This window comes from Miscanthus floridulus, chromosome 5, assembly GCF_019320115.1.
Source record: "Miscanthus floridulus cultivar M001 chromosome 5, ASM1932011v1, whole genome shotgun sequence".
Classification (NCBI taxonomy): domain Eukaryota; kingdom Viridiplantae; phylum Streptophyta; class Magnoliopsida; order Poales; family Poaceae; genus Miscanthus; species Miscanthus floridulus.
The window spans coordinates 13,390,891-13,415,190 of record NC_089584.1 but is presented as its reverse complement, the minus strand read 5'-3'; the positions used below and the strand labels follow the sequence as shown (position 1 = coordinate 13,415,190).

At 44.9% G+C, this 24,300-nt stretch overlaps 3 protein-coding genes across 9 annotated transcripts; 1 reads left to right on the top strand and 2 right to left on the bottom strand.

The window, feature by feature from the left end:
• The first annotated feature begins 10,196 nt into the window (after positions 1-10,196).
• Positions 10,197-12,369, top strand: LOC136449545 (dehydration-responsive element-binding protein 2A-like). 2 transcript variants are annotated; one of them, XM_066449595.1, is made up of 2 exons: positions 10,197-10,695; positions 11,292-12,369. In XM_066449595.1, the coding sequence occupies exon 2, from the start codon at positions 11,425-11,427 to the stop codon at positions 12,172-12,174; it is 750 nt and encodes a 249-aa protein (XP_066305692.1). In that variant the 5' UTR covers positions 10,197-10,695; positions 11,292-11,424; the 3' UTR covers positions 12,175-12,369. The 2 variants fall into 2 exon arrangements, with proteins under 2 accessions (XP_066305692.1, XP_066305691.1); XM_066449594.1 differs by having other exon boundaries at positions 10,198-10,695; positions 11,454-12,369.
• Positions 12,370-12,517: 148 nt separating this feature from the next.
• On the bottom strand, positions 12,518-15,488 carry LOC136449544 (uncharacterized). Its single transcript, XM_066449593.1, has 2 exons — positions 13,820-15,488; positions 12,518-13,266 (listed from the first exon to the last, which is right to left on the bottom strand). The coding sequence occupies exons 1-2, from the start codon at positions 14,683-14,685 to the stop codon at positions 12,621-12,623; spliced, it is 1,512 nt and encodes a 503-aa protein (XP_066305690.1). The 5' UTR covers positions 14,686-15,488; the 3' UTR covers positions 12,518-12,620.
• A 525-nt stretch (positions 15,489-16,013) lies between these two features.
• On the bottom strand, positions 16,014-23,603 carry LOC136449543 (uncharacterized). 6 transcript variants are annotated; one of them, XM_066449589.1, is made up of 12 exons: positions 23,314-23,603; positions 22,516-22,825; positions 21,770-21,960; positions 21,416-21,597; positions 20,599-21,300; positions 20,409-20,465; positions 19,665-20,010; positions 19,391-19,590; positions 17,413-17,489; positions 17,223-17,324; positions 16,922-17,108; positions 16,014-16,836 (listed from the first exon to the last, which is right to left on the bottom strand). In XM_066449589.1, the coding sequence occupies exons 3-12, from the start codon at positions 21,957-21,959 to the stop codon at positions 16,747-16,749; spliced, it is 2,133 nt and encodes a 710-aa protein (XP_066305686.1). In that variant the 5' UTR covers position 21,960; positions 22,516-22,825; positions 23,314-23,603; the 3' UTR covers positions 16,014-16,746. The 6 variants fall into 6 exon arrangements, with proteins under 6 accessions (XP_066305686.1, XP_066305688.1, XP_066305684.1 ...); XM_066449591.1 differs by having other exon boundaries at positions 22,516-22,604; XM_066449587.1 differs by having other exon boundaries at positions 21,770-22,825.
• Positions 23,604-24,300: the final 697 nt, after the last annotated feature.

Sequence of the window (24,300 nt, the reverse complement as noted above, 5' to 3'; positions counted from 1 at the left end):
GGTCACTTAACGCCGAGCCTGCAGACCTCGGCGTGGTCCGACTCAACGCCGAGGTCTGGTCCCTTTAGGCCGAGGCCCCCTTCTTCTTCTTCCATCCCCTCCTCCATTCCCCCACGGCTCCCAAATTCTGAAGGCCGCCGGCTCCCAAATCCCTCACGCCCCCACAAAACTCTAACCTCCAAAATCGACCCCAGGTGCCTGGATCTTGTCTCCCGAAGCTTCCTCGAGGTAATGGTCCCTCCCCTCCTCCATTCTATCCGCGTAGATGTGCTTACATTGTCCCTAATCATGTGGAATCATGGTTGTATTGTGTTTTGGTATATTTGTGTTTGCATTTGCAAAATGTATGGCTTAGGATGATTGAGTGCATTGTTGTTTAACTGTTTTATGTGCTGAACATGTTAGGTTAGTTTGGTTTCTAGTTATTTTGGTCATTAGGGTTATTTGTTTATTGTAGGTGTCATTAGGGTTAGTTATTTGTTGGTCATTAGGGTTACTATGTATTTTATTTATTTGTTGGTCATTACATTTCAATTTGTTATGACCAAGGCGTTTTGCCAAGGTACTCCTCTTTCCCCTCTTTCAATTCATCCATTTAGATTCGTTTGTTTTTGAACTTGGCATTATAGGTTTGGTTCATGTTCATATTATTCGTTCAATGTATGGTGGTTCAAATGATTGAATGACCCAAATGTATGGTTGTTGCTGTTGCTGTTGTTGTATATGTTATGGTTTATAATCATTGAGTTAAATTTTGTGTTTGTTGGGATTCGAATTTGTTTAGGGTTTGTAATGAAAAGCTTATTTGGGAGGTATGGTGATTTAGTGTTAGTACCTTTACATTCGTTGCAAGGTACTTTGGGTTGATTTTTTTTCTACGTAATGTTAGGATGCCAAGGCGTGGTAAAGCTCGTATTCCAAGGTAATCCCAATGTTTATTCATTATCTGTGCAACAAATAGAAAACCCTAAGTTTAGGTTTGGTTCTCCGTTAATATGACTAAATTCTTTCAATTGTAGCTATGGTCGCCAGAGGGCAAATCCCTACGACCTAAAGCCTCTCCCTGAAGGTGTTCCTCGACCAATGTGCTTTTGTGGTGATCCTTGCAAGATAGACTCTCTGAAGATGAGGAAACATATAGACAAAGGTATTGGATATGTCCCAATTATGCATGGGAACCTACAAAGCAACAGCGCCGTGCATCGTTTGTGAGGAATTTTTATTGTGTTAATTAATTTTTTTGTGATATTAAGTATTGCTTATTTATTTGTTTTGTAACAATTTGTTTTTCTTGCAGACCGTTCCACCACTGTGTGACTTTGAGCAGTGGATTGACACTGAGATCAAGGAGTCGGACAAGCAGCGTCTAGAAGGCCTGAAGGAGTGGGATGCGGAGGTTAAGGAGAGGTTTGAGCAGAGACGCAGACTGAAGGCTATAGAAAAGGAGCATAAGGAAGAGGAGGAAAGGAGGCGTGTTGCTGCGTACAGGGCGGAGAGAGAGAAGAAGCTTGAGCGTGTGCGCCGAGTGAAGGCAGCGATGGAGGAGAATCCCGATGCCGAGAGGAAGAGAAAGTGGCCTCGTTGCACTCAGTAGGTATTTGGTTTATTCACGAGCGATGTCGTGTAGCCTTGGACTTTTTTTACTATGTTGTAATGCACTCTGCTTTTATTTCAGATGAACTTATTTCCTGGACTTTTTTTTATTATGTTGGAATGCACTATGATTTTATTTCAGATGGTCTTATGCCCTGTACTTCGTTAACTATCCTAAGACTATAGTGGTACTGTTTGTATCACTGAAAAGACTACTTGTGTTGTTGCAGTCACTGAAAGGGCTACAAGTACTGAAAGGGTTACAAGTTCAGGATGCGGCCTTCCAACTGAAAGCCTCTCCCACACCCAAATCTGCAAAAAAGAGTGCCTTGCAAAGCTGACGGTACAGGAAGGCAAGTATAGCCGAGCCCCAACTCCTATTGCCGACATCCTCCCAGTTCAAAAGGCACGGGATGTACATCCAGGACGCCGTGTCTCCAGTGCCGTCAGGGAAGAGAACCGTACCAAACATGTGGAGGACGTAGGCCCGACAGTAGTATGTCACGGTCTCGGCGTCTACGTTGGGTGGGCACTCCCGAAACTACTGACGAAGCCACCTCAGGGACACCCCACTGCCGCGCCATTTCTTGCCAGCCTCAACTGCCGCTAGGGGCCGTCCCAAGAAGTGCTCAACCCGCTGCTGCCATCCTTCGGACTCCGTGTCTCCTGTCACTGGGAATCCTCGGATTTTGACTCCAAGGATCATGGCAACATCCTCAAGAGTGACCGTCATCTCCCCGCATGGTAGGTGAAAGCTGTGTGTCTCCGGACGCCACCGATCTATCAACACCGTCAGCGCCGCTGGGTTGAAAGGTGGCATGCCTCGACGACAAACACGAGCAACGATAGCAAGGTTCGCCAGCTTCAGGAGGGGCATGTACCTCTCGTCGTAGACCATGGTCGTAGAGGCCTCATGTGTCATTGGCCTCAGCACATTCAAAACCTGCAATAAAAGACAAGCATGAAAAAGTATTAGTTCATGTCACTTTATAAAGAGCATGGACTATAGAGCAAAACATGAACAATGCAATGTTTCATACGAATTGTTGAATATACCTCTCCGTTCTTGATCCTCCGAGCCCGGTGGTGCTCATCGAACCTTGGATCAAGAAGGGGGAACCGATCCATCCTGCAACATAAGCAATGCCAAAGCATTAGTATAAGTTAAAGCATGTGTATGAGGTACGAAGTAACATAAAAATAAAAAAAATAAAAGTAAACCAATGTACTATTACACAAAGCAATTCTAGTAGCTAGCTTGGTGGATACCTGTTGTCTAAGTAGTTCAGGACATTTTCTCTTATTGTGGCATGGCTTATGGCAACCAGAGCAACGGCTCTTTTGAGTGTCCTCTACAAAATGTCTCCCAACCTTACTCGTGGTTGATCTACCTTTCATGGCTCGGTCCATATCCATCCTGAACCGCTTCCACCGCCTAGGTCCTCTACTCTTCCAGAGTAAACCAAGATCAGCCACATACTTGGGGCCATCATAAGTAGGCCATTGACTCTCGTCAAGAAATGGCTCGAACTGAGGATTCTAGGTGCTCATTAGGTTCCTCAAAGAGAACTCCGCGGTCATATGGGGAGGGACCTCAGCGTCAACACGTCTAAGGCGACAGGCTGTAATCATGTGGGAGCAAGGCCTATGGTATATGATCGGTTTTTCACACGTACACTTGTTCTCATTGATCACTACTTTATGTTTTCGAGCACCTCGGTTTTCACCACCAATGTTAGTTCCACCACCCTCTAGAATCTCATATCCATGGTTGATCGGATCGAAACATGAACCCTTCTATCGTTTAGACTTTTTCTTTGAGAAAGCTAGTTCCTGAGATGCTAAAAATGGCCAAGCTTTGCCTGCTGTCCATAGAGACCTCGCATGCTTCTTCCTCGAAACGAACCAAGAATTCAACTTGTAGAAGGTGAATGAGGCAATAGCAGTCACAGACAGACCACGACAACCTCTTAGAAGGCTGTTGAACATCTCTGCCATGTTACTAGTCATGAAGCCCCATCTCCAACCACCGATGTCATGTGCAAGTGACCACTTATCCTTCGACGCCATCAACTCGCTCAAGAATTGCCTGCCATCAACATTTGTGGCTAACTTCAAGGCATCTAACTTATCTTTGAATAATTGAACCTCTTGCTGCCTGCAAACCTCCTCAAATAATTTGAAGTTGTCCTTTGTGTGATCACGCCTTATAAGATTCTGAGCAAGGTGTCTAGTGCACCACCGGTAATGTATTTGGCCGTAACCAGGAATCTCTTGTTCTACGACATTCAGAATGCCAGCATGCCTATCAGATATCACACAAACATTACGTCCCAGACCAATTACCACTTGTCTTACTAGCCTGAGAAACCAACACCAACTATCCGTGTCCTCCTTCCGAACAATCGCAAAGGCTAATGGCACAAGCTGGTCCTCTGCATCTGTCCCAATACAAATAAGCATTGTGCCTTCAAATTTCCCTATAAGAAAGGTCCCATCAATTAAGACGACGGGCCTGCAATGCTTGAATGCTTCGATGCTCTGCCCGAACGCCCAAAACACCCTTCCAAATACCTGGCTACCATTCCTTGTTTCACCTTCCTTAGGTAAATACTCGAAGTGCATCCCAGGATTTATAGCCCTCATTGTGTTCAACATTACAGGGAGGCGCTCATAAGCTTCTTCCCAATTTCCAAATATTTGACATAGTATCGGATATCACGTTGCTTTGCCCTCCATGCTTTCCTATACTTGACATAGTAATTGTACCATTGGAAGATAATCTCAACCAACGCAGACACCGTAATGGTTGGCATATGCTTCACCATGGGGCATAATTGCCTTGCAATGAACCTAGAATTGAGCTGCAGATGGTTCTCTTCTGCCTCAGCAGTGGCACAAACATGTGGTTGCTTCACTGAGGTAATCTTCCATTTGTCTGCCTTCGTCTTCCTAGCACATACTCTCCAACCACACTGTTGTTCTTCATAAGCAACAGTGTACCTCTTCTCCTTGAATGAATTGATGACCCTAAAAGGTCGATTGTGTACAATGGAGTACTCTTGCAACCATGATTTCAACTCATCCATGGTAGCAAACAATATGCCCTTTCGTATGATGAGGCAACCGCTGAAAGGTCCTTGTTTGGTTTTGGTAATTGAGTGACAACTTAGGTGGACTAATTATATTTATGTGAGATACACAGGTGATTAGTCCACAGGTACATGTGTGTGAGCAACATATGCCATGAAGGTGAAAATGGCTTGGAGATGTTGCAAAGCTCACACATGCGATGATGAAGGAGCTTAAATGCACATGAGACATGACATTGAGTCATGTGATCAAGGTGGAGAAGATCAAGACAAGACTTGGCTTGATGGATCGGTTGCAAGCGTGAAGGGCAAGTCGAAGGCTTTGGAGTGATGGACCGCGTGGCGGTGAAGCTTGAGTAAGACTTGGCGCCGATGGACGATGGCAACGGTGAAGAGCAAGTAGAGTCAAGATCGATGAACCAATATGATCATGTGATGATATGAAGTGGATCATATCATTGTTGATCATGTTGGTGCATGTATTGCATCGACATTGAAGGAGGTGGAATGGAATGCGCAAGGCAAAGGTATAACCCAGGGCATTTTATTTCACCGGTCATAGGTGTGTAGAGAAGTTTATGACCGGGTTTAGGATAGATGGCCGTACTATCAAGAGGGGCAAACTTGTTTGCATATCGGTCATCTAGTGTCACTCGAGTGTTCTAACTTTGCATTGACGCTAGGATCGAGTGGCGTGGCAAGTTGAGTGGCTAACATCCTTTGGGAAATGATTGTGAAAATGCTAACACACATACACATGGTGGTGTACACTTGGTGGTATTGGCACATTTACAAAGGCGGTGGTGTTTGCAGGGTTGAGATGGGTTTGGGGGATTCGGCGCTTTCGGGAAAATGAAATGCCTATTTTCTATTGCGCCGGATGCAAATTCTTGGTGGTTAGCTCATTGGAGCAAGGGTGAAGAAGTTAGAGTTGAAAACGAGTTGGTCGCGAAGATGCTGGCGTCGGTCAACTGACCGGACGCTGGATCTGAATGCACCGGACGCTGGCAGGCTGCGTCCGGTCAGGCTGACATACGGTGACACAGTAGCTGGAGTGTGACCGGACGCTGGCTGCGTCCGATCGCGTTCGACCGGACGCGTCCGGTCATGCTCGGGAGCTTACTGGAAACGACCGGACGCTGAGGGTCCAGCGTCCGGTCAGGTCAAGTGACCGTTGGAACCGGGACACGTGGTCGTCTATGAGCGATCGGACGCTGAGGTCCAGCGTCCGGTCAACATGACCGGAGCGTCCGGTCGGCCCGACCGTTGCCCAGTGAAGGGGTAACGGCTAGTTTAGCCCTTGGGGCTATAAATAGAAGTGGCCCTCGGCCATGGCTGGGGGAGAGCACCTCAAGGGACTTAGTGTCCATGCTTGAGAGTGCTTGGGAGCCCTCCATCACACACATACTTGATAGTGATCATTCGATTGTGTGAGTGAGCGATTCTAGTGCGATTGCATCGTGAGGTTGCATCGAGTGGCACTAGGTGATCGAGTTGCAAGCCGGTGGTGCTTGTTACTCTTGGAGGTTGCCACCTCCTATATGGCTTGGTGGTGGTCTCCATCGAAGCGCGCAAGAAGCTTGTGCGGCGCTCTGGAGAAGTGCTTGTGAGGGGCATTGTGCTCGCCCTGTGGGAGCCGCGAAGAGCAACTCTAGTAAAGCGTGTCATTGAGCTACTCTCACTCAAGGGGTAGGTTCTTGCGGCGCCCGACGTGCGGGCTTAGCGGGTGATGCTAATTAGCCGCCGAACCACCAAGTGAGCGGTCGACACAACGGAGACTAGCGTGTTGGCAAACACGTGAACCTCGGGAGAAAAATCATCGTGTCAACCTTATTCTTCCCATTGGTTTGCATCCCCGTTACACAAGCTTGGAATTACTTTTATACATATTAAGCTTGTGTAGTTGCTCTTGTAATTAGATAGCTTGCGTAGCTTGCCAATTATCTTCTTGCTTGTGTAGCATAGAAGTAGCTCCCTTGCGTGGCTAATTTGGTTTTAGTAACCTTGTTAGTCACATTGCTTAGTTTGTGTAGCTAAGTATTTACGCTCTCTAATTAGGCATTGGTTGCCTTGTTATTGAGCATTGCTAGTGAGCTTTGTTAGCTTTGTGCTTTTGCTTACTAGCATGTGTAGGAGCTCCCTTGTTGCTTAAAAGTACTAGAGGCATAGGTTTGTGTGACCTTGCTCCTAGCATTGGTTAAGAGAGCTCTAGCTAGCCCGGCACCTTTGTTGCATAATTGTTATCTTTGAAAGGTGCTAGTGAACATATATAGTGGGGTATAGTCTTGGCTAGACCGATAGTCTTAATTCTACATTTATATCGGTTAGCCGACGCGATTAAGTTTTAAAAAAGACTATTCACCCCCCTCTAGTCGCCATCTCGACCCTTCAACCGCTAACATCAGGCATAGTTGTATCACTTGGCCCACCATCAGCTACTGCCCTATGACCATGGCTAAGGTCCTCAAAATCACCAACTAGTGGATCTCTCCAAGGCAAGATCCTAGACAATATCTCTATTTCCCTAAAATTCAGACGACCAACAGGGCGATCGTCATCAGAGTCTTCGGCTATCTCCTCTACGAAGGATTCATCATCTCCAGCTATCTCCATGTCAAAACGGGTCGTAGCCCTAGCATCACCAAAGTCTTTTTCACCACTAAGATCATCTTCGTCGCTAAGCTCATCCTCAATAGAAAAGTCTTCGCTAGCGTCGTCCAAACCTTCTTCTGCATCAACAATTATATAATCATCATTCTCTTCATCACTATCATGATTGCCCTCACCACCGGCAACCAGATTCTCTTCCTCATCCCCACCGTAGCCTAGTTGTGTGACAAGTATTTCTTCTTCAGGCAAAGGACCATAACCTATGTGAGCGGGGGAAGATGGCCATGCTTCGAAGTTATCATTTCCTAAGCCGGACTCCTTACTTACTACTAAATCCAAAGATCGCACTTCTGAGGCCAATACAACTGCCTTGTAATCATTCCATTCAGTCTCGCTTGTAATTTTGAGCAACCGCTTGATCCGAGGACCCTTCAATGACCCAACATCTATGACACCTTCAAACTGAACATGCACGTCTCTTTCATTCCAGCCTAACTTAACCTTGACTCGCTCCACTAACTGGGTCAAAGATGGTGTTTCAGAAAAAATCAACAACTCCTCACACATGTCCAGAAATTCCAAACTATCATCTCTTGTCCTAACAATACGGCCTCCAAGATGCAACCTCACTAATTTATCCATCTACAGCCATCACACAACAAGTAGTGTCACATATCAATATATCATGTGAGTTTCAATCCAATAAGTAGAAACTAAAATATATCATTTCATCTTTTTCAACCCCAACAACATAATCATTTCTAGTCATAACAAATTGAAATGTAATGACCAACAAATAAATAAAATACATAGTAACCCTAATGACCAACAAATAACTAACCCTAATGACACCTACAATAAACAAAGAACCCTAATGACCAAAATAACTAGAAACCAAACTAACCTAACATGTTCAGCACATAAAGCAGTTAAACAACAATGCACTCAATCAACCTAAGCCATACATTTTGCAAATGCAAATACACATATACCAAAACACCATACACCCATGATTCCATATGATTAGAGACAATGCAAGCACATCTACGCGGATAGAATGGAGGAGGGGAGGGACTATTACCTCGAGGAAGCTTCGGGAGCCAAGATCGTGGCACTGAGGGTCGATTTTGGAGCCTAGGGTTTGGTGGCGGCGCGGGGGAGAAGAGAAAGAGAGGGAGGCCGGCGGTTTCAGAATGGAGGGAGGAAGAAGAAGGGGCCTCGGCGCGGCCTAAAGGGACCAGACCTCGGCGTTAAGTCGGGCCACGCCGAGGTCTGGAGGCTCGGCGTTAAGTGACCCAACACCGAGCTTCTGGGCCACCGTGCTTTGTTGGGCCGCCTGGGCCGCGCTCCGGGTGGGTCCAGTAGCTCGGCGTGTAGTCCAGCCGCGCCGAGGTTGGGCACTTGGCGTCGGCGGACACGACGCCGACATCTCGGACCCACGCGCCACCGTGTCGACGACGACCTCGGTCGTCCGTGACATGGCAATACCTCGGCGTTGAGTGACACGACGCCGAGCCTCATATCTCGGCGTCATGTGCTAAGACGCCTAAAAATGGTCTATTTTCATAAAATGTTTTGGCGTAGGTATTTTTCTAAAAATTGTTTTCAAAAGAGACCAAAATACGAAAATTTCACGCACCAAGCACCGGTAGCCGCAAGAACCGTCGGGCAAGGCACCACCGCCACCGCCTTGTCGAGACAACACTTTTTTTTCTTTGAAATCTGCCGAGACAACACTTTATCTGACTGGATGATGTACCCAAAGAACTTGAGCGCCGCTGATGCGTGATGACGACCGTATATGTTGAACAAAAGTTGTAACTACGAATAAAACAAGGTGAACCGATACAACGACAGGGAATTTGGGGAAAAAATATGCGGCATATAAGACTACCTTGGTTTGATTGGCGCGAGAAGGAATGGTGATACAAGAGTCTTTTCTTATAGGATTTATAAAATTGTAAAATTGAGATTATAGATTGGTTTGTGTTGCCTGTGCCTATCAAAGAGCTCAGCCTTAATCTTCCAAAGATGCTCGCAAGAGTATGATATATGAACATCAAATTCGAAAGATATTGATAGAAGTAAGTGTATGCACGAGGTAAAAAGTAAAAGTGTATACAATACGACACGTACGTCCAAAATTGATGAAGGACACAAAAGAGACAGAGGAGTGAGAAGGTACGATAAAAGTAGATAAGATGGTCACCTTAGTTCTACGTATCACTTAAATTATCGGGATATGTGTAAACAAGAGTCAGCTGATCGAGTTCAACTCGACGAAGCTAATCTAGGGTTTCGAACCTCGACTTTCACATTCTTCTTCTTTAATTTGTCCGAGCGTTGCTACCTTTTTGCCACGTAAAGGAAGACGTCTCGTAGCCTATTTGAGCATCTTTTGGATTCTTCGACGTTTCGAATTGGGGCGGGGGGGCATTTTTACAGTTGACAGTTACGTTAGTTCCTTTCTCCCAACAAATGGGATGTTATGTATGGTATATCTATTTGTCGGATATCAATCAAATTTAGCCTATATACCTCTTTTTATGCAATTTGAAATGGCGGTAACCTATCCTGATTCTGAATCCACACAAGCCTAAGATCTACCATGCCATAATACTGTCCATCTGTGTCATCGTCAAGCAACTCAAATCGTGGGCACAAATGCTCATGAGCATACAATGGGGTGGCCGTTAGCCACCGCAGCCCGCAGCATCATCCATGGTCAGCCAAAGGCCGCTGTAGTAGCTATCCAAAGGGTTTTCGTTTTTCTAATGGTGATGCCGAAAAAGGCGTCCGGAGTTGGTTGCACGGACACGACGCTGTTTCTGTTAGAAAGAGAGAGAAGCACGCGCGCGTGTTGGTGCTGGCAGGGCGGCGGGCGGACGCCGTATGGCTGGCGTGTAAACGCTTGCTGGCGCGGGGTGTTGTTTCTCGTTTGACCCGCCCCGGCGCCCCCGCGCCCGCCTGCAGCCTGCCAGATTAGCCGCACCGCGGTGGCGTCCACGTCAAAACCGAAGCGGACGCAGTCACGCACGCAGGCAGGCCAGGCAGGCGAAGCGGCGGCAGCGTCAGAGGTGGGGGGACACCGACACCTGCCGCGTTACGAGGTGTGAGGTGGGAGAGGGAAGGGGGACGGGGAGAGATCCGGGGGGCGCGCCGGCCGTAGAAGATCTGGCTGCTGCCCAGACGAGAAACAACGAGGATACCACCGCCACACCGCCACAGAGAGGCGGCCGGCCAGGCCCAGGCGGGCGGGAGGGAGGGACGAAATCTAGGCAGGGCAGCGGAGGAGCGGGGAGATCTCTCGCTCTCTTCTCGCTCTTCCGTCCATGGAACTGGGAGACGCCGCCGCCGGCCAGGGAGCGCAAGGGGACGCCGCCTCCGGGGCCCTTGTCAGGTGAGCTGTCCTGTCCTGTCCTCCGGTTCTCCTTCTCGCGCGCCGGTCTTCCTTGCTCGTGCGTGGTGCTCGTCGAGCATTGCTGCGCCGGCGCTGTGCGTGCGCCTAGCCGGCCGCGGAATCGGTGCGTGCCTGCCTGCCGATGTGCTTCTGTCTGGTGGTCTGGGTTTGGGTAGTGTTGACGAGTCTCCTGCTGCTGACCTGGAGCTTGTCCATCCATCTCGCTGCTGTGCTCGTTTGGCGGCGGATTGGGTAGACCAAATCTTCCACGGCTAGGAGTAGTTCCCGACACTATTTCATCCGATCTTCGTTTCCAAATATAGTTTTGTTTTTGGGTTAACTTCAAGCTTTCTCGGTGGAGAATTTTGTAAGATAGACATCTCGGGGGGAGAATTACAGTTCAAAATTATTCGGGGCGGTGTCTCAGTGCTGAATTGGGCGAGACAGACAGGTGATGTTGCCCCTGGGTAGCGGATGTGGAAGTCTCCTGTGTTCATGGTGGTGCAGGTCCATGCCTTTTCTTCCTGGAGTGCCATGGCAGCAGAAGAACTGCCTTGTGTGCACAGCATCTAAAACGACTCTCTCTTTCTTTTCAGCTTGGTTAGATTACTGCTGGCCCTTGGAGGAATCAACAGGGCTCGTTTACTTCTTTCCTTGAAGCGGATTAGATAGATGACCTTCTATATCTTGTGATTTTCATTTGAATGTTTCCGCTCCGGGCCTTATGAAATGATGAATGAATTGCCTTGTTGGGTCAGGAAGAAGAGGATGAGGAGGAAGAGCACTGGCCCTGACTCCATTGCCGAGACGATCAAGTGGTGGAAGGAGCAGAACCAGAAGCTGCAGGACGAGAGCGGCTCCAGGAAGGCGCCGGCCAAGGGTTCCAAGAAAGGGTGCATGGCGGGCAAAGGAGGGCCTGAGAACGTCAACTGCGTGTATCGTGGCGTGAGGCAGCGGACGTGGGGCAAGTGGGTGGCGGAGATCCGCGAGCCCAACCGTGGCCGGCGGCTATGGCTGGGCTCCTTCCCTACCGCTGTGGAGGCTGCCCATGCATACGATGAGGCGGCAAAGGCCATGTATGGCCCCAAGGCACGTGTCAACTTCTCGGAGAACTCTGCTGACGCCAACTCTGGCTGCACATCGGCGCTTTCGTTGCTGGCATCTAGTGTACCAGCTGCCACGTTGCAACGGTCTGATGAGAAAGTGGAGACTGAGGTGGAATCTGTGGAGACTGAGGTCCATGAGGTGAAAACAGAAGGGAATGATGACTTGGGAAGTGTCCACGTTGCCTGCAAGACTGTGGACGTCATTCAATCTGAGAAGAGTGTGTTACACAAAGAAGGGGAAGTAAGTTATGATTACTTCAACGTTGAAGAGGTGGTTGAGATGATAATTATAGAATTGAATGCTGATAAAAAAATTGAAGCACATGAAGAATACCATGATGGAGATGATGGGTTTAGCCTTTTTGCATATTAGAAGCATGGTTATGGGGAGAAGTAGGAATAACTTCATTCTAGATGTTAGGAAAATGCTTCAACCTGAAGCGTTGTAGTCATTCGTGGTTTTCATCTTACTGAGACATAGCTTTATACTATGAGCCAACCGGTACAAGAAGTTGTCCTGTGTGTTGAGTTCCTGTACTATAGTAGGAAATGAGTCCGTGTTTAATGAGCTCTCTTGGTTGTTAATATTGCACATTTGCTCAGCTGAACTCAAGTTAGGTCAAGAAAAGGAATGGTAAGTACACCGAATAAATTTTTAGGATTGCATTAAATTGCAAAGCAGGCATATGAGCAAGTTATTTCGTTGTAATGGTACATTCAGTTACAATAGAGTAATCATACTTTTTGTGCCTCATACATGCATGGATTTTTCAATGGTTATATCTCATACTGCTATACAATCATTCAGAGTAAAGTGATTTATGGAAACTTTGTAAGGGGAAGCTGCAGGCATTCTCTAAATTCAAGCCACCTTGTTTCGCTATGGAAGGTCCTTTGTTTGTTAGGCCAGTATGTTAGCCAAATCCACCCTCGGATTTCCCAGTTCATAGTCTTTCCTAGTGTTGCACCACAGATCTTCCACCAGACACTATCTCCATACTCATCACGTGCAAAAATGACACCCCCCTGCTTTGTGAACGGGCGGTATGCATTTGAGTACCTGTCACGGAACCAGGCCCTGGGTTGAAGCAGAGAAAGCTTTGAAGGTTTTGAGGAATAAACCTCCCTTCCATTGACACCATCATGAAGAAACCAGTTCAAGGTTGCAGTGTTGCCATGCACAGACTGCTCAAATTTCCAGGGCTTCATGGCCAGTGTAAGGCTTTCAGTGACTGATGCCTTCAGACCAAATGAGTTTGGGGGATCAAAGGAACCCTCAAAGCCCTTCTCAAAACCAAATTCATGTGTGGGGTTGTCGTTGGACTTGCCGACAGAAACAGACAGCACATCAGATTGTTGCATAGGTGTGATTTGCAGCATGACACGAGATGGGAAGTGCTTCTCTTCAGAGCCATATCCACGTTCTGCCATGAGGGTCTCAGAGACCAAAGAGTCCACATCACACCTGTGTTAGATGCCAAAAGTGAGTGCTGTCTGTTCCCTTTTATTTTGTTTTATTAGATAGTCCATGTGTGTGGACAAATGTTTTTTTTTAATGAAGTTGCTTTCTACAGCTAATCATAGTCTGTGAAACAATGAACCACCATGAATTTCTAATGATTTTTAAATAGTGTTGGCTTATAGATTACATATGCTAATGAATTTCTAGACAGTTCTGGTGTAGACTACTCAAATGGGAGTTTTACTCTAAGATCTATATTGTTCCTAGTTAACAACATTTTACAAAAATATACATGATTCCTTACTCCATGTCAATTTACTTTAGTGTAGAAAGTGACTATATTTTGACATGTCTAGGTTTTATTTGTTATCTAATGATCTAGCTTTGATGCCAACTTATGCAGATAGACTTTACAGGTACCACTAAAATTGAACTATTCTTTGGCCTTTGTACTAAAAAATCAAGTTGTTATTGCTACCTCAGGAAAAAGAACGGAAACTTGATTGTGAGTTCATGTAATAGAAAGAACTGGTTCTTATATGTTAAAATAACTGACCTTATGTTGTCTACCTTCACCTCGACATCAATCCAGTTATCCCTTCTTGCTGTTCTATAAGCTAGCTGAATCACACATTCAACCTGCTGATAAATGAGTGAGAAGAGAAGGCGCTCATCCTGTGTTGCTTCTGCAGGTTCCTCCATGCCCATGGTTATGACTGGGCAGTACAGCTGCACCTTCCAGAGCCCGCTTGCTGAGAGGGCATATGAGAACAGCGGCGATGATACCCCAGATGACTGGTTTGCGGATCTCAGCTCAACGATCCAGTTAGTTACTGCGAGATTCATTGTCTGCATCCACTGGTCCTCAAGGTTTGCCCCAAGCATCTTTACAAGGTTCTTTGCGGCATCTCTGCACTTTGAACCAGTAAGCTGGGTTCTCAGTGAATCCAAGCATCCAGGACGGAGATCACGAGGAGACTCGTAGATGCACACCAGGAAGGCCAGGGACAAGAAAACTATGTTGAACACGTCCTTGAAGTTGGCATGAGGCTGTGCCCCAGGGAACCGAAATGACGATTTTTTGTCTGGACAATACCTCATCACTGAGTTGACAATGTCAACGAAGACCTGTATCATATCTTGTTCATCTAGAGTTTGCTGTGTCTTTGTTTTCAGATGGACTGGTTTTGACGTCCACAGGGAAACTGGCACACTGTAGTTTGCAAAGATGGAGAAGGTAACATAAGAAGGCTGGGGGATGGAAGGGTTTTTCACAATCGAGAGGTTCATTGATGGCTGTGATGACGCTGATGATGATGGTGTGGTGCAAATGCAAAGGGACATGGCGCTGGTGCGCCAATGGGTGAATGGGGGCAGGCTGGTGATCCAAGCCCAGGCATCAGGCACAAAGTTGGAGGCCATTGCTCTAGTGCTGGAAACTTGAGCTGGTGGTTTGATGATCGATGAGGGGAATAGGTAGATTTTATAGAGGAAGAAGGCAATGTTTTTGGGATAGAATTCTGGTCGACGATGATTGAGTCCAGTAAGGCCCGGGAAAGTTTCGGGTAAAGTAGATTCTCGGTTTGAAGATGGGTGTCTGAGTTGAAGAATTTCTGTTGTCAATTGGACCTTGAGGAATCTCCCTTTTATACTTCCGTGCTGAGCCAAAGGTAAATCGGTGCAACATATTTCTGCTCAAGTTGGTGCCTTATGCTGCAGTGAAGAAAACAGTGTGATTTTAAATAAGAAAGCTGGGGAAAGCGCGATGCTAATCGCATAAACTAGGGTAAGTTGGTGCCTTATGCTGCAGTGAAGAAACAGTGTGATTTTAAATAAGAAAGCTGGGGAAAGCGCGATGCTAATCGCATAAACTAGGGTGGATCCTGGATAATTGCTTGCAGCGAGAACGACACGAAGGTGTTGGTTTATTTGGTGTGTACGTCTGAAGGAGTCCACCGTTGATTTATTTGGATTCTGCCGTTCTGGACGATGTAGCCTTACGGGAACCTTGCGCTGTCGATTGGTAATCGGAAGAATCTTTTTTTTTTCTTTGCTTTCGTGAGGTTTCAGAATTTAAACACCAATCGCTTATCGGTTGTCTAACCGCCCAATTAGTCCTCAAGTTCCATTTTTATCCATACGTTAAGAGCAACTTCAATAGCTCGGCTATTAAAGTATGCTCTAACAAATGTGTTATTTGACTTTGTAAAATAGAAAGCTAGCTATCTTTTAATTTTCTGTGGCCATATAAAGCCAACCATAGACGCTAGCTATCTGAAAATAAAAAATAGTAAGGCTGACAAAATGACTAAACTATAGAATTTGGCTACTAATTTTAGCTAAGCTATTGGAGTTGCTCACAGCTAACATTTGGGAATGAGAGAAATCCCTTTTGTGCTAAGATAACCAGCCCTCATCAGGCTAACGAAAACTTACTCAGAAACACGCAACGCAATCGAGCATCTTTGGAAAGAATGGCTGAACTGATCAAGGCTTATCTAACCCTGTGAAATCTCGCACAAGCAACAGGTCCGCAGTCGAACCGCATCTTTGCTCCTACGATAGGCAGTTTGGCGGGCCAAATACCTAGAGTTAGGACCATATTCCTTGCTTAGCAGCGTTGCACTCCGTTCACCAACACAATGCATTGCCGCATAGTCCAGATTCCACCAACCGATCGCACTATATATGAGAAGAATACAGATGCTACCAGTTCACTGGACAAGAGCGATTACCTTGCAACAATCATATCCACTGGCTGCCAATTAGAGCTGCCAGAGCTAGCTAGATTGCTACCATCAGCATTCAGCAATTACGGAGCAAGAAATAATGCTCCAAGGAGCGTGTCTCGAATGCTGTAAGGAGCTCGGCATGTACATTTGAACTCCCCAAAATACTCATGAACCCTCCGCCTCATCACCTATACCATATCTAGTTTCTCAAAAGTGCAAGCAGCAGTAGACTGCCTGAACGTTACACAACAGAACATGCTACTGTGGCCTTAACCATTTGGTGGCATTCTGTGATTGTCAATTCCGAAATGCACTACCAGAAAAAATAGGTGGCTTTGTCTTATACTCCTTCCATCCCCAAATAAATCAACTTTTAGAGTTGTCCTAAATCAAACTTTTGTAAGGTTGACCAATTTTATAGGAAAGAATATTAACACCTATGACACTAAATGAGTACACTATGAAAAATATATTCATGGTGTATCCAATAATTTTGTGTCAAAAATACTGGTCTATAAATTCAATCAAACTTGCAAAAGTTTGACTCAAGACAACTCTAAAAGTTGATTTATCCACGGACGGAAGTAGTATAAGTAGGGGCGGAAGGAGGGAGCAAATTTTTTCTCAACCCAGTGACTGTTTTGGGAAGAAGGTATACTCTGACCAATGTGTAGAACCACCAAGAGGGCAAAGGCTGCAAAACCATAACGCTGTTCCAAAAAATTGGTAGGCTATGAGATCCGTGGTCCTGTCAAACGGTGATAGCGCAGGCAAAGGCCCTCCTCCCTATGGATCTGCAGCCAGAGATCGACCAGCCTTGCCTCTCATTGTAAACTTCAACCTGCGAAACACCACCAGAAGAAATTCAAGAATCCAACAAATCCAGGGAAAATAAATCATGGGAGAATAACAACCAACAGACTTACAGTCTCGATAGTTTCTCCAGCATCATTGACCCCACCAATGAGGTACAGATTATCATCCATTGTCACCGCACATCCGTATCCTCTTGCGGTGCTGGATGAACTGTCTATCCTCCATGAATTGGCACGCGGATCAAAGATTTCTACAGTAGAAATCTTGCTGTTTCCATCATACCCTCCCACAGCGAATCTGAAACATAAGCTATCCTGTTTCAGTGTACACAACAATGAGGCAGATTATGCAAGTCTTGGGTTGCAAGGAGGTCATAGGATGGAGATGGAGAGAAAGAGTCTCAGAACTCACAAGGATTCCCTCATGACAGCTACGGAGTGGGATCCTCTTCTTGCACTCATACTTGGAAGCAGAGTCCAGAAACCTTCCCTTGGGTCATATCTTTCTGCTGATCTGTGTATTACCATCATTTTGTCAATAGCAAAGTAAAAAGACATCTAAATCATAATCATAATACTGAAAGAATGGTCAAGGATCATACTGTAAGTACGTGTTGCCATCATAACCACCAGTTACATAGAGTGTACCACTTAATACGGCTGCAGCAGGAGCAAATCTCTGGAACAACATATATATATAACAAACAAAAGCAAGAATTGAGTTCTAAATCAAACCATCGTGGGTAAACTAGATAACACTGTTGGCCCTAGATCTCCTTGCACAGGTGAGCAGCTAGCTCACCAACACCCTCACACACACCCACAGCTAGAGGTAGAAGGGGGTGACAACAGAGCACACACACACCACGAGCACAACACTGAAACTCTGAATGTGTGTTCAATTGAACTGGTTTTCTCCTTGTATTGCCTAGTGAATATATGCACAAGTGTAGAGGTGAGTACACCAACTACAATGTCCTCTAGGACATGGCTGAGATCAGCCTTACCAACTATGTATGGCTGAGGTAAGCCACTACTACTAGTGGCCTATTGCCACTTCTAAGTGTACAGACTAGTACAAGGAGGCGATGGCCTATTGCCATACCTCTACAGAAGCTAGCAAGAGCTGACCGAAATGGTTCAAACTCTGCTGCAGCAAAAAGCTGGAGAGGGAGAGCAGCAGATTATCTCACAAACACAAAACAATTAAGTCATGGACACATGCAGATGATCCTTATCCTACAGATACAAAATCACATGAAATAGCGCCCAATTCTCTCCAGCAAATACGCTCACGCATTGCAATTTGATGCATACTCCCTTCCACTCACAAATTAGTAAATGTTTTGGGGTTGTCTTAAGTCAACCATTTCAAGCTTTTGTCGCATGTTACTTTTTAAATGTTGAGTTTGGATATTTGAGAATGCTAACAGTAGATTTATCTCAAAATGTAGTTTCATAAAAATGAACCTAGTCCAAAGGGCGCCTAGTCCAAGCGGTTAGGTGGCTCGGCGGCACTCCTCAGGTCCTGAGTTCGACTCCCCGTGGGAGCGAATTTCAGGCTGAGGTTAAAAAAATCCCCTCGCCCGCCCCCAGGTGCCAAAGCGCAGTTTGGCCCCGGCCCGGTTCTCACAGGGTTACGGTACCACTGCGTCAGGCTGGGGGCGGGGGTTCGGGGGTTTTCTCGATCTGTGTGAGAAGATCTTCTTAAAGGGAAAAACCCAGGGGCCATCATACCCCCCGCAGGTCGAGTTTTTTTTTTAAATGAACCTCTTCTATATTTTACAAATACTTCATAATAAGAAGTACTAGTCAAAGTTGTGTCAATGCCCAAATCATCACTTATTTGTGACTGGATGGAGTAGTTTGATACAGACTGGAAAAATATTTGTGAAAAATATGTACGATATATGTTATTAGTTCCAAAAGAAACTACATTAAATTAGAGATATGCAGAACTACTTCCATATAATATACACACTCACCATCCCAATGCTTAAATAGCTATCCATATTCTAATGCAGTTGATAATTACTGATCTTACTATAAGAATGAACAGTGCTTTGCCAATTTATGACAAGCAAACAATAATAAAATAATATGACTACCTATTGCAAAAACTTGCTTCTTCTTGTGATCTGGAACTTTTAGCTATAGAGTTCAAACAATTTCTCCCTATAACATTTCCTTTTTAAATTTTGCTCCATTATATGGATCCTGAATCTTGTTAACCATAACACGAGAATAAAGAATGGACTAGTAGGGAAGCCAACAATAAGTCATTCTAGCTTTGTCCTGAGTCAAGCTTCTGTAGTTTGACCAAGTTTGTAGAAAAATGCACAAACAACAACACCAAACTAGATTCATAAGGTACATCATAACATATATTTTGATAGTGTATGTGTATGATATTGTAGATATTAGTATATTTTTCTATAAACTTGGTCAAAGTTAGACAAGTTTGACTTGGGACAAAGCTAGAATGACTTACAATTTGGAACAGAGTGAGTAGTTTAGAACATTCTACTCTATATCCAACAAACTAAATGTGATAGGAAGTGTGAGACTGTGAGACCATACCTTTTGCCGCATTGACACACTGTCTATCCACCTCCCGAGTGCTGGATCAAACATCTCAACTTCTGAGAAAACTGCAGACCCATCTCCACCACCAATAGCAAATATTTTATCATTCAATGTAGTTCCAGCAAGGCTTCCTTTTGCATGTTTCAAGCGGGGGCATGTTATCCATTTATTACTGCCTATACTGTAGCATTCCACTTCAACAAAAGGAATGCAGATAGTCAACAGCTTGGAACTTATATAAAACACTTGATCATGTTAGAACATTTACCTGTGTGATACCATGAACTGCCATCCCCACCACCAAAAATATAGAGATGATCCTTCAATGCAGCTACTGCTGCATATGCACGGGCTGAGCTCATTGAACACAGAGGCACTACTCTGTCTGTCTTAGGGCAAAAGGAATCTAGTGATGACAGGCAAGTACTGCCCCTGTAGCCACCTATTAGGAATATTGATGGTCCTTCCATATTATCATGTGGACTACCAAGGAGTGGGACCAAAGAGTTATAGTTTGATTGTAGTTTCTCATACTGGTATTCCAGTTCCTGAATTCTTCCTCCTGTGTCCTTCATCGATTCCCTCAGAAACAGTATTTCTTTATCTGACTCAAACTGGTAGATAGAAGAACCACAATTAGGAGGGAGATTGCACATATACCATGCATCAATACCACATAACTCGGCATCAACCACATCTACAGGGTACACATATCATATGTAATTCCATAATTCTATTGAACATTTGAGCTAACTTCAAAATCCAAATAACCACAGATATGCTAATGCAGATCCGGAGCCAATGAGGAAAGTAAAATAATCTATCTATTTATACTCTAATGGATAATAATGCTTTCTGCCATGTTCGCTTGGCTGATAAGCCATGGCCGAAAGTACCGTTGGCTGATTTGTTGTGAGAGAAAAATAATATTCGTTGGCTGAAAAAGTACGGCTTATAAGCCAAGCGAACAGGGCATTCATTTTTCCACCTAAACGGGCAAGAAGAGCAGTACCAGTTTTTTCTCCATTGCTTGGTTCCTCTTGGATAGTTCTTTGACGATGTGAAGCAGCTACAGACAACAAGACATATCAGATAGGACTGCCATAGCAAACATTACAAATAATACAGTTGAAAATATGGAGCGTAATCCGAAAGTAATTTCTGTGAAAGAGAAAGCAATAGAATGGAATAGCTTAAAGCACCTCAGCATTTCCACGAGATTGCCCTAATGATTTCAGGTCTTCAATACGTACATCACCCTTTGAGGTGGAATCAGATGGGTCTGTGGGGAGTGTGGCATCAAACTGTGGTTCTTGAGGCATTGGTTTATTTGAAGCAGAATCAACAGTGTCCTTGGAGGATTGAGCCTCCTGCTGTCGTAAAACAGACATCTCTTGTAGTTTCTGCCTAACAGCCACTGTGCCACACTGTTCATTATGTTGTGGATTAATATGTGGATGGTCATCATTGACAAATTCAGTTCCTTCCTTGGTCGCAACATCATCTAAATCATCCCAGTTAGAAGACTCATCGTCAAGGTGGCTTGTTGATGTTCTACTCGCACTAGCATATTCACCATCTGGATCAACCAAGTTGTAAGGGTCAATACAATGAGATTCAGAAGAAACATCAAATGGATTGAGATCCTTTATATAGGACTCAGGCTTCACATGACCAGGATTAACATACGCTTCGACTGTTGGAGATTGCATAGATCTGGAAGGATCCCATTTGTTTGGAACATCATGAACAGGGGCAGGCTTAAACAAAGATATCAAAGCTCTTGTTTGTTCATGGTCTAGCTCAAAGAAGAAGTGACGAGGTCTGTAATAATTGCCACGGATCACACTTTGGAATTGAGACTCTGGAACTGGAAAGCAGTGAGTCTTCATGGAGATGAGGACCTTCAAAATACACAAGTCACTCACGAGTCAGTAAGCTTATGAACCTATGACCAGATTAACCATACATACATGGGTATGGTGCTGCATAAATGGAAGGATTCTTATTTGATGATACCTGTGCAGGAAATTGTGTCTTTATTCTACCACCATCACTCCAAGCAAATTGATCAATGTTAAGCTTGCCAGCACATGCAGCCTCATAAATTCCATGCATTTTTCGGTCACTATAATTGAACAGAAATAGGGGCATGCCAGGTTTAACATTCTTCACATATGAGAAATGGCTTGAAGGCAAACCTATTGAACAAAATACTGACGAGAAGTCAATGTTCCAAAAAGCTAAGAACTGATGTGAGGATGACAGTTTATAGTTTTATGGGGGTGATGATTTAATTGCAGTAGCGGCGTTGCATTATAAGGTGGAAAAGGAATTGCTAGTTAAGAAAAAGGTGGAAAGGAATTTACTAACCAAACAGCTGTTTTGAGAGGCATTCATTCATGGTGTTGTGTTTGCAGCCAAAAATCACTCCTCCTAGCTCATCTTCCCGAAGATTACGGGCAGCAACAGAAAAGGCTCCATACCATTCATTGCTTCGATTTTGTGTCTGTGCACTTGGTGTTGCAGCATAGAAAGTTTCAGTCTTCCTTCCAGCACCCATTCTTTGGAAATCATGAAAAAACGTGCAAAATGGCAACATTAATATGCATACAGCATACATGCAGGGGCAAGTTGGACAAACAAAATCGTTACTGAGATAATTCACCATAGGTAGCAGCACAGAGTAATATGGAGTAATAAATGTCTAAAAATATATTTGGAACCAGTAACACACTAGGACCACGAAGCCACCAAGGAGAAGCAAAGGGCAGATAAAAAGGGAAGTAATGTACAGAACATCTACTAACAGGAAAGTGGAAAAGAAAATCTAAAGAATCATGGACTCCCAGTTACTAGTTCATAGGTATGTTTGCTTCGTAAGAGTTGTTTCTCATCTCAAATGTTCATAAAACGTCCATTCTTTGATAAAACTTGAAAGTTGAACAAGTATGGACATTATACATGCTGATGCAGGTAAACTAGGAGTACCAAATTCAATAATCCATAATGAAACAAAATAAGTAACCAAAGGAATTCAAAGACTCCATATAATATGCAATTGGATCACCACCTGGAATAACAAAAATAATAATAATTCATAGCACAAAAATAACAACCCAGCTTTCTGTCATGCTGGTCATGAAAATCACTGCTGATACACATCTCATCATCAGGTGAGCCATCTAGCAAGCCACCGTGTTAAATTCTGCACCTGGGCAGAACAGAAGTCAAAAGGCTACTCAAGTACTCCACAGCATTCGCCAACCACACAGAAAAGTGGAATCATTCCCCAGTTTCAGTGAACCACGCACACATGCTTTGTGATATGCAAACAATTAAAAACAAAATAAATAATACGACAGTTCTGGCCTCCCAAATCCCCAGCTCCCCTAATACCAAAACTCCAGCAATTTCGAAGTAGCCAAGCTGCACCAGAATCATAAGCGATTAACTGTTACAACAAATGCAGGTCTGAAAAAAAGAGAGGCAAAAATAATACACAAAATTCCGGCCATGTCCCCCTAACGAACTACATTAAAAGCAGACCAGGAAAAATACACGCGAAAACCAACAAACGCCTCGCAGGAAGACGTCCAATCGCAGCTCCGCTCTTACAAAGCCCGCAAATCCCAACCCCAACTGCCCAAAGTTCAGAACCACCTCAACCCGTTGCAACCCAACCCAGGCTGGCCCATTCAGCCCCCATCTCCCCCAAACCCTAGCCCCGAAACCGCTCAAAACGGCGCCGCATCGCCCGCTGCGCTCCAACAGGCAAGCGAGCGCCAACCCGTGCCCGCATCCTCCCAACCACAACCACAACCACAAAACCCGCCTTAAACCCCACCAAAACGGGGGTCAACCAGCACCCATCGCGCCCAGACCGAGGCGAGAAGCAGGGGGAAGGGATCGCTTACGTGCTTGGGCGCCGGGGGCGGGGTTGATCGGGGGATGCAGCTAGAACCACCGCTAGTTCGATCGCCTCGCCCGCGCGCGGCAGCGCCCCGGAGGTAGCAGTGCTCGTGGTCGTGGTAGCAAGTACTAGCACTCTACAGTACTAGCAACCATCGGCCGCTTGCGTGGGCTAGTGGGGTGGGTGGGTAGAAATGGGTGTGTGCGCAGCAGGTGCCAGGCCACAAGTGCGGAGATGAGACTCCCTCGGTTTTGGCTTTAGGCTGCTCTGCGACGTACCGACGAGCTCTGCCCAATTCAAAAGGCCGGTGGTGGATGGGCTCAGGCCCAGGAGCGCATGCCAGGTACTCCCTCCTCCGTACTAAAAATAAAAAATAAAGTTATTTTGGACAAAACTTACATTAAAAATATAAATCATGAATAACTTTTAAGTTATTGTGTTTAAAAATGTGAAAGTCAGATATATAGATTTATCTTAAAAAATACTTTCATACAAATTTACATATATCATTTTTTGATAAATATCTTTATAAAAATAAGTACTCAAAGTTATGCTTTAAAGATAGTGCCGAAACAACTTTATTTTTTTAACACGAAGGGAGTACTCGCTGTATAAATTCAAAAAAAGTACCAAGGGATTCAGGGAGTCTCGGGGCCTCTACTAGCGGAAAAAAAAGATTCCATTGTCGGGACTAAGAACCCGGATCTGTCCGGTTACTCACTCCATCCCGTAATAAAAGACACTATAGCAAATGTTGCATTCACTAAAGGGGTGTTCGGATCCGACTACTAAAGTTTAGGAGACATATCGGAAGAATATTGCATAGTATGTTTGATACTAATAAAAAAATAAATTACATAATCCGTCAATACTTCGTGAGATGAATTTTTTAAGATTAATTAATCTGTCATTAACATAGGTTTATTATAGCAAAACATTGTCAAATCTTGGACTAATTAGACTCAAAAGATTCGTCTCGCAAATTAGTAGT

Excerpts from the sequence above, each read along its gene's own strand:
- LOC136449545 (XM_066449594.1), top strand. The coding sequence starts at position 10,628 with ATGGAACTGGGAGACGCCGCCGCCGGCCAGGGAGCGCAAGGGGACGCC. Across the intron at positions 10,696-11,453 it reads GCCTCCGGGGCCCTTGTCAG|GAAGAAGAGGATGAGGAGGA; the intron begins GTGAGCTGTCCT and ends TTGTTGGGTCAG.
- LOC136449543 (XM_066449587.1), bottom strand. The coding sequence starts at position 22,067 with ATGGTGAATTATCTCAGTAACGATTTTGTTTGTCCAACTTGCCCCTGC. Across the intron at positions 21,301-21,415 it reads AGACACAATTTCCTGCACAG|GTCCTCATCTCCATGAAGAC; the intron begins GTATCATCAAAT and ends TGTATTTTGAAG. Across the intron at positions 16,837-16,921 it reads CTGGAGAAACTATCGAGACT|GTTGAAGTTTACAATGAGAG; the intron begins GTAAGTCTGTTG and ends GGTGTTTCGCAG.
- LOC136449544 (XM_066449593.1), bottom strand. The coding sequence starts at position 14,685 with ATGGCCTCCAACTTTGTGCCTGATGCCTGGGCTTGGATCACCAGCCTG. Across the intron at positions 13,267-13,819 it reads GTGAAGGTAGACAACATAAG|GTGTGATGTGGACTCTTTGG; the intron begins GTCAGTTATTTT and ends CATCTAACACAG.